We start from the raw sequence: 9,734 nt of genomic DNA on the forward strand, positions 1-9,734 counted from the left end.
ATTCGGTTGGTTCCTTGTGTAAGTGCAGCTGATCTGGCGATACTGGAGTAACATCCACGGGCGGCCAATCAAGCTCAAGCTCAAGCTCAATTGTCCACAAGTTCTTAATTATATTTTTCGTAGAGCTCGCAATGAATGTTCCATTAACTCTAGTCATTTCTCGAGTGGTTTCTTCTTTAATACCTTCAGAAATTACTCCAGAGATGCTACCAGCGATTTTTCATTGGCTGCTTTGAGGATTTTTTTCAGAATTGGGTCCAAAAATCTTAGAGCACGCTAACGCTTCCACAAATGTTTATTCCAGAGATTTTGGAAAAAATCGTTTCGACTTTTTTCCACAAAATCCTACAATAATTCCTAAGCCGATTGTGTCATTTATTCCAGGCAATTTGATAAGGATTTTTCAAATATTTATCCACAATTACTCTCAGGAATTGCTCCAAAATCCTTCAGGCATTATTAAATTATATGTATTATAAACATTCCTCGATAATTCCTCGATAAATTTGGCATAGGATTCCTCATCAGGTTCCTCCAGAAACTTCTTTTGTAATGTATCCAGCATATCATCGAAATACTGTTGCAAGGGCTCAAACATTTCTCTAAAAAATTTCAAATAAAATTAACCAAATTTCCTTCGATTCTTCAAAACATTAGTCAAGGTTCAGGGATACGGTCCGCATTCAAAAATCGTCTTGTAGGACATTATTTAAACATTTTTATTTATTTTTTTAATATTTTAGGAAAAATTTTATCAAAGAGATCCTCGAAGGAATTCATCAAGACGTACTTAGAACTCACACGAAATTCATCTGAAATCAAACTCATTTATTTTTTATTTTCCCCAAAACAATCTAAAAAAATCCTTAATATTTCGCTGGATGAAAGAATATTTAAAAACTACTTTGAGAAATTAAAAAAAAAAAGTTTGGGGCATTCCTGAAGGAATTTTGAATTCTTGAAGATGCTCTAAAAGAAAATCAATGGAATAACTTTTGGATGGATAATTTCAGATGTGATTATCTAGATTGAATTATTAAAGGTATATAAAACGAAATTCATGGAAAAATTACTTAGAAACTTCGTGACAAATCTCAAGACAAACTCTGGAAGAGATCTGCGTAGTAATATGTGAAAGAAATCTATAATAAATCGAGCTGTTTTACTTGTCGTAATGTCATGAGAAATTCCGAAAAGGGCTTCTGAATTATATTTAGAAAAATGTCTGTTCAACTTAGGAATCAAACGCTCATCTCGTGCTTCCTGGTCGTTTTGTTTTTCTCAAGGAAGAGGTCTACAAATTTCTTATTTCTAATACGGTCATACTACCAGCTCTGATTTCCCCAAAAATGCTCTCCAGGAATCCTTAATCCCATTTTAAGAGATAGGATATTTTTTTCTTAATGTCGAATAGACTATTTTTTTATATCTGACTTTGACGATTTAAGGCACACTCAGATCATTTGATTTCCGTGGCAATTTAATAAAAATCATCATTTTTTTTTGAATTTTTCCTGTGTTTACACGAAGCACAAAACAGAAAATTGTTTTTTATTGAAGTGAAAAAAACTTTGAAATTTTTTGTTAGATACATATTTTTTCAAACATACCTTTCATTTGAAAAAAGTTTTAGTCATCTAAAATTTACTATTTTTATATTTTGAGGGATTTCTTCAACCTGGAATTATTTTTAAAAACCTGGAAATCTCAGGGTATTTCATTTCCGTAAATGAGTAGACACCCTGTTTTTATTTCGATCATCTTTTCATCAAAATTATGCTGTGAATCGATGGTACTTAGATAAAATGCTCCTGACCTTCATATCAACAAATATGTTGCAACGATTTATAACAAAAAGGCAGTAAACACCACTAGTGTAACTATAGGGGACTGTCTACTAAGGGTACATCGACTAACATATCTTTAAATTTATGGAATCATGCCTGATAAGTGATCGTGTAAAAAAAAGTTATCAGAATTTCATTAGCTACCATTGTAGCGAAAAACTGCAATTCTTGAGTACATTACAATTAACCCTGTCTTATGTAAATTTATCATCAACATTTAGTGTGTATTTTTCTGCAAACAACAGTTAATGGCTTTTAGAGTATATTCCTCTCATGAAAGTATCGATACTTAGTGTTCTCGTATCATCTACTACTACTACTACCGGCATCCTGCTGCATTTTTTGAATCATGTACAAAGACTATGCAAGCGCTACATCACTATAGGAAAAATGCAAACACGACAAGTATTTCAAATATTTCTTAGCTTAAATGATAAATAAAAGAAAGAGTGAAACCTCCCATAATCGTATACATATATCCATTGAAGGCACGCACCAGTAGTTTTGCACTTGCTTCTATCTAATTTACAAAAGTTTCTCACAGTCGGGTCTCCTACAACACTGTTGATGGTGGGGTGTTATAGAAACCCTTCTATTCTTCTTCTTCTTCTTCTTGGCATTACGTCCTCACTAGCACTAAGCTTGCTTCTCAGCTTAGTGTTCAATGAGCACTTGCACAGTTATTAACTGAGACTGAGACCTGCCTGTACAGCAGTGTTGTGGGACATCTGACTGTAATCGTGCTCGAGGATATGAGCAACGTTCAATCATATAATAATAAAGTCTGTCGTTGCAGTCTAAATGATTAGTCCATTCAGTTATTTGTTCGGTGAATAATGTTCGCTTCGCAATTAGACGATGAATCAAAGTAAAATCAATATGTTCACAGTAAATGTGATTTGTATTCTAGTGTCTTGTGTATTGGCTGCGTTCGGTATTATACGGTCTCGATATAAAATAAAACTGATGTTAATAGAGTGATTTTGTAGACGTTTTGCAGATACCGGATAATCCTGTGTATTATAATGATTATAGTCTACAATGTCATACACCTGTGAAGTGTGCCAGTGACCGAAGATGTCCAGAAGTCTTCGATTGGAAAGACTTGGAGCGCTGGGCTCAGAAGGAAGCGCATGCTCAATTTGATCTTTTATCGAGTTTTGTGAATAACTCAAGCTACATGATTGGCGAGAACGAATTCGATTTCAACATGTTTTTTACTAGAGAATTAACGAGTGAACAGGAATTTGGTGTGAAGAATACGATGACAATAGATATTCTACTAGAATATTTGGCTAGCACTTATGGAAAATGTACCGTAAGAAATCTGCTGGAAGGTCGGTGTTCAAAAGTTAGTCAGTCTTTGTCTTTGGACGAGTGTCAGCGTACGTCACTATATCTATGTGATCCAACCTATCCGTAAGTATTTGATTTTGAATCTCCTAAATTTGGAAACAGTTAATACTGTACTAAACGAATTGGCAGTTTGTATGGAGAAAATGGACAAAATATATGGTAAAAATGGTTATAATTACACTTACGACCATTCACTCCCGTGAAAAGTTTCCCCTACATACCCCTACATACATACATACAAAAGTTTTTTTGTCTATATCTCTGAGATCACACATCTTATTAAAACCCTCTATGGCTCATTCAAAAAGGAAATTAGTTAATCTTACTTACCATTTTGACGAAAACATTTTTTGAATTTTGTTTACTAATTTATTTACTTGAAGCTGTGATTTTTTTTTAATTACGCTGAAAAAACACACTCTTAAAAAATACTGTGACGTAATTCTGGTTATGACTGAATGACACATTATGTAAGTGATGGAACGACACAAGAACGTGTTCTTGAAGATGTATTGAACAAAAAATATAACTTTACATTTTAAAGGACACGAAAACGATGGAACTGTTATCGATATTTTTCGAATCATACACTAACCTATTTAAAATTCGACAAAAATTCACGTCATTTGATTCGCTTCTTTTATGTGCATTCCAAAATTCGTAAATCACAATAAATTTTGGGGGTGTGCATGGATAATTTTCTCAGCATTGGATCGACCTAAATTCAAAACAAATCAGAACCATGATCTCATAATTTTAGAAGAGCACTTGCAAAAAATAGTTGGAGGCTTTCCTAAGCCGAGTGGTTAGAGTCCGTGGCTACCAAGCAATACCATGCTGAAGGTGTCTGGGTTCGATTCCCGCTCCCGGTCGGTCCAGAATCTTTTCGTAATGGAAATTTCCTTGACTTCCCTGGGCATAGAGAATCATCGTATCTGCCACACGATATACGGTTGCGAAAATGGCAACTTAGGCAAAGAAAGCTCTCAGTTAATAACTGTAGAAGTGCTCATAAGAATGCGCTAAAATTTTGCAAGTCTTCTTCTTTCTGGCGTTACGTCCCCACTGGGACAGAGCCTGCTTCTCAGCTTAGTGTTCTTATGAGCACTTCCACAGTTATTAACTGAGAGCTAACTATGCCTATGACCATTTTTGCATGCGTATATCGTGTGGCAGGTACGAAGATATTCTATGCCCTGGGAAGTCGAGAAAATTTCCAACCCGAAAAGATCCTCGACTGGTGGGATTCGAACCCACGACCCTTAGCTTGGTCTTCCTGAATAGCTGCGCGTTTACCGCTACGGCTATCTGAGCCCCTGCAGTCCTGCAGTCTACTTCTGCAATTTTCCCGTATTTAAAGGCTACAACGGCGTGTTTAACAAAAATAAGTGGTGAAGTTTAAGTAATTTGATAGTGAAAAAAATAGTGATTTGATTGCGATTGGAATAAAATTGAGTCGAAATGAAAACCTACCCGGTAGCGTTTTTACCTTACTTTTTGACTACATCTGATTTTTTACGTGTTTTCCATATTACATCATTGTACTTCTACTATAATTCATAACTACCGTAATCCGGGGTAACATTGATCAGTTTTTAGGATATTTCTTATATATTTAATTCAAAAATGCAAATGTTCTGAGTTTTATATTTTTAAAACAAGTACTGCCACCCATAGCTCGTGACTACATACTGTATTTTGTTTTTTGAAAGATTTAAGCACGTTTACAAAAATGTTTTATGTGATTTTTTCATTTAGCTGATATGGGGTAACATTGATCATCCATGTAAACAACATTCGGTAATATTGAAAATGTCGTTACTTACTTAAATCATGGCCCCTGAAGCCGAATATGATGTCCAAACGCTTACATCTCATTTACTTACTGAGTTAATTTAAAATTAAAAACACCTCAAACTGCGAAATACGCCTAAAGGTAGGCAATTTCCTAAGGGAATTTTACATACTTAACAGTAATCCGTTAATGTTGCCTAATTGAACATACTTATAAAAGTTTTGACAGCGGAATCGTTTTGGGCGATGCCATTTTTAGTGAGAACCGCATTTTCCTTGCTCATATCGCTTGCAGAACTTATGTGAGATATGGATCTTCGGTAGTGTCATCCTTACCCATTGAAATCATTGTTTCGAAAAGTTGACAAATTTACGGATAATGTAAACGGAATTTACGCAAAAATCCCCACTTACATTAGCTTATGAATATAAGAAAGAGAGGCACCATTCGTGATTTGGAAATGTTCCATCAATATAGGATGATACGAACTTTTTACGAGATGAGTCATTCCGATCAATGTTACCCCGCTGATCAATGATACCCCGGATTACGGTACATCATTTTCAAGTGTCGCAAATAAAACTTAACAATACATCACTTTTGAGACGCATATGATGTGCATCGAAAATGACGTGATGTTACACTTTATTTTTTGCTGTGCATTATCTTTCAAATTAGCGATAGAGAGTTGAACATGTAATCCCAGAGATCTGTACAAAACATTTCTGAACTTAAAATTTTGCACGGGAGTTTAGATGGCACTGTAGTCGATAAATTTATTTCAAACAACAAATTCAAAGAAAATAAAAACACACAGCCTTCTTTAAAAGGAGAAAACTGCTTTTTCAGTTTTGAATTTTGTGCCATTTTTCTTGGGCCTTAACGTGTCAGCGTCTTAAAAAAACTACATCAAACGGGAAGCCTTTCGTACCATTTACTTGGGCGATTATCTCCATACAAACTTCAATCACCCTTAGAGCTGACGAATTCCACTTACACTTGCACAGTAACTTCTGGGGTCCAAATAAATAAAACTATTTTTTGCAATTCCGTTGCAAATCAATCAACTTTTCATTGAGAAGTTGATCAACATAACGGCCTACTTTTCCTACCAAAACAAACAGTGCTGAAAAGTTCTTCTTTTCAGCACTCTTTTCGGTGCTGAAAAGTAGCACTTTTCAGTATTGTTTTGGTAGGTATCAACCGAATAACCCAGTCTCTTCATGCCATTTGTGCTTATTCTGCGCGAGTGAGTCGAGCCGAGTTGTTCTCACCACGGGTGACGTGAGGCGACTAATCAAATGGGAGCGAGTCGATACCTCACCAACTTGTCTCGTCTTGCATCCCGCACAGCATAAGCACAATTGCATCATATTCTTGGGTATCTTGTACGATTGGCGTGAGGTGAGAATTGTCGGTCTCGTACAGCGAGGTGACAATTCTCGACTCGAGTGAAGTGACTTTCTATTAGATTTACATGGCGAGTCACTTCACTCGAGTCTATATCCGCTGTGCGATCTGGTTCTGACACAGGCTGGTGATTCTGATGTGGGATCGGATCGACCAGCATTTGTAGTCAGCTACTGTATGTGCTGTCTTACCTGTTCTTCCCTTCAATAGGGAATAGAGAACTGCATGATACCGATGGGAGCGAGAAAACTTGTGACATTCATGAGTACTACTGCATCACAGCCTACGTGATTGAAAAATACTGAATGCGTAATTTCACGCATGGCTGTATACCCATGTGGGTTCTTTTGAAATGTTTGTTTGTGCTTTTAGAGTTCATCCAGCTAAAATAGTAGTTTACGGAACAAGTTGCAGAAAGATGATTTTTACAGCACGAGTCGTAAATTTACGAGACATTTTTTGCAATTTCTCATCGTAATAGGCTGTTTTTCATCACGTCAATCTGTCATGAAACGGCCTACTTTCCTGCACTGAAGTATGCAGTGCGGGAATAGACATTACCTAACTGAAACCAGTGCTGTAATGATTCATTACGCAACGCTTTTTCATTACGCATCTGTTTTGAGTTGCGTAATGAATCATAACACAACACTTTCAGAAATTGTAAAACAATGGTGAATGCATTCCGATATAATTTCTGATACCCTCAAGTGGTCTTCTACGAAATTGCAAAAAATGTTGTACGTAACTCGTTGCAGAACTCGATTTTTACAGCACTTGTCGTTATTATCCTACTCGGCAAGCCTCGTAGGGTAAATTTACGACTCGTGCTGTAAAAATCATCATTCTGCAACTTGTTCCGTAAACTACTATTTCGAAACAGCAAAAAATGTTGTATGCAACTCGTTGCAAAACTAGATTTTTTCAGCACTCGTTGTATTTATCCAACTCGGCGAGCCTCGTTGGATAAATGTACAACTCGTGCTGAAAAAATCATCATTCTGCAACTTGTTGCATAAATAACTATTGTAGGTTTTTTTTGCAGTAGTTTCTTTTAACAACCTTAAGGTATATGTTTCATTCTCCGGACGGAACGTTTCGGATACAAGCCGGAGGGACAATATGAATAATGACACATATGGTTTTACTTACAGATATCGCTCTTACGATGGAAGCTGCAACAACTTGAAACATGCATCATGGGGTCAGGCTGGCAATCCTTTTAAGATCGAATTTGCAACATGCTACGATGACTTTGTTTCGAAGCGACGTTTGAGCTCGACGGGACGTGATCTACCAAACAATAGAGCGGTCATAAGCGACATGCAACGCGTGTTCAATTATTTTGCCCCTGATTCGGGAAATTTGTTCAGTTTGTTTGGTTTGCTGTTCTGTGAAACTATCAACACTGACATGATCGGGCGAGCGATGAAACGTGTTCGAAATGCTACGACTGGCTTCCGTGGATGTCGTGCAGATGGTAGCGGTGTATCCAACTGTAGGACTCCTTTAACCTGCCCGATGAGCGTGCCATCAGATGATCCAAACTATGGTCCACTGAATGTTGAATGTTTAAATTTTAGTCCCATCGAAAATGCCAATGATCATTGCAGCTTTAGATATCCGCTCAAGAGGAATACCGGAAGCAGTTACATTGATCTATCATCAGTATATAAAGATGGCAATTACAACAGTGAAGGAAAAATTATCTCATCATTTTGCCATGCTTCTTCAACATTTGATATCAATAAAGTGCTCTCAATACAGTTCTTGGCTGTGACAGGATTATTCACACAGCTTCATAACTATTGTGTTGATAGAGTCAAACTCTGTGGCAATCTTCAAAAGCAAGAAGATACTATTGAAAAATGTCGATCGTTAGCTATCGGTGTGTATCAACGTATCATTTACGAGGAAGTTCTGCCAGTTATTCTTGGAAATTTCTATGATGAATGCAATTTTGATTGCGAATACGATGAAAATCTCGAATCTACTGTATCTTCGTCATTTGTCGGCGGTCCAGGACGCTTCCCCCATATTTGGGTACCGGAAAATGTTACAATAATACAAGATAAAGAACGCATGCAGAAACCATTCTTTGAATTTTTTCTCAATTACGACTCATATGACTGCTCTGGTGTATTGAAAGGAATGCTTGAAGATCCTATTCATACCGGAACTCTTTCGGATTCGGTAATTTACATTTTCATATTGTTAATTTACATTTTCATATTGTTAATATATATTATAATTATTTTTATAAATCCTCAGCTAATCAACACCTTCTTTTCGAAAGACGGAAAACTGGGTCATTGTTTGCTGTGCCTCGATTTAGAAAGAGGGCGAGATTCTGGATTGTGTCCTTTGATTTTGTACAAACATTACTTCGATAAGATTTCCGGTCGCCCAACAAAATGCTACAATTCGTTTGATGACTTGGCAGATATTTTCGATGAAAAGGTAAGTGGTTTAGTACTTTCTTGTCGAAAGTAATTGACAGCCATCTCCAGTGTTATGTTTCAGGTGATAGAGGTTTTCAAGAAGCACTATGAAAGCCCATTTGATATCGACGTGCTTTTTCTGTTATTCGAAAAGGACCAAGAAGACCCAACGATCTTACTGCCACAAACAGTAGCAACGGCAACGTGTTTGCAGTTTAAGCTATTGAAATGCAGTGATCGTTTCTTCTACAGCTGGAATGAATTCTTAACTCCGGGTATGTGGATCCTACTTTGATTGTTGCAAGTATTATCGTTTATTTTCTTTAACAGCTTTGAAAGAACTAATCAACTCGATTGATATGTCAACGCTTTTGGCAATGTTTGGTGGAATGGAAGAGGTTCCTGTTGACCCTTGGCATTTTCAATCTGATAAGGTGTCAGCACAAATGCTAAGAGATAAGAATAATCAAAAGATCGATCTTTTCTGTAGCCTCTAAGTAGAGTTTTGGAGAAATACGCTCATTAAAATTAAAAACAATGCAATCTAAAACAAATTTCAAAGATTATTGTAAATAAGACAAAATAATCGTTTCGAGTAATCCTATCTATTGTGTTATTTTTTATTATGGTATTTTGTAAAATTCGGGAAAAATCAAAACAATTTTTTTCAATGAACTTTGTCTGTGTATTATTATTGCGGTGGTTATTAGACTCTATTGTTGCTGCTGTTCACTTCATTTATTTAGCTAACATCTAAACTGATAACACTGAATCAGTAATTTCACGCCACAATACTCGATTCGTGACCGCACCTCTCCATCCTCGGTTCTGTCCCACGCTCGCCAAATCGATACGCACTTGATCCGCCCACCTAGCTTTCTGCGC

General features: G+C 36.5%; 1 protein-coding gene across 2 annotated transcripts; it reads left to right on the forward strand.

Annotated features, from left to right (window-relative positions):
• Positions 1-2,490: 2,490 nt before the first annotated feature.
• On the forward strand, positions 2,491-9,453 carry LOC5578439 (chorion peroxidase). 2 transcript variants are annotated; one of them, XR_002502151.1, is made up of 6 exons: positions 2,491-2,781; positions 2,837-3,266; positions 7,563-8,601; positions 8,680-8,868; positions 8,919-9,124; positions 9,180-9,453. XR_002502151.1 is itself a non-coding variant. In XM_001656905.2 (6 exons), the coding sequence occupies exons 1-6, from the start codon at positions 2,706-2,708 to the stop codon at positions 9,344-9,346; spliced, it is 2,094 nt and encodes a 697-aa protein (XP_001656955.2). In that variant the 5' UTR covers positions 2,500-2,705; the 3' UTR covers positions 9,347-9,453. The 2 variants fall into 2 exon arrangements, 1 of the variants encoding a protein (XP_001656955.2); XM_001656905.2 differs by having other exon boundaries at positions 2,500-2,781; positions 8,932-9,124.
• Positions 9,454-9,734: the final 281 nt, after the last annotated feature.

The sequence above is a fragment of the Aedes aegypti genome, chromosome 3 (genome assembly GCF_002204515.2).
Source record: "Aedes aegypti strain LVP_AGWG chromosome 3, AaegL5.0 Primary Assembly, whole genome shotgun sequence".
NCBI classification, from domain to species: Eukaryota; Metazoa; Arthropoda; class Insecta; order Diptera; family Culicidae; genus Aedes; species Aedes aegypti.

Excerpts from the sequence above, each read along its gene's own strand:
- LOC5578439 (XM_001656905.2), top strand. The coding sequence starts at position 2,706 with ATGAATCAAAGTAAAATCAATATGTTCACAGTAAATGTGATTTGTATT. Across the intron at positions 8,602-8,679 it reads CCGGAACTCTTTCGGATTCG|CTAATCAACACCTTCTTTTC; the intron begins GTAATTTACATT and ends ATAAATCCTCAG. Across the intron at positions 8,869-8,931 it reads CAGATATTTTCGATGAAAAG|GTGATAGAGGTTTTCAAGAA; the intron begins GTAAGTGGTTTA and ends GTTATGTTTCAG.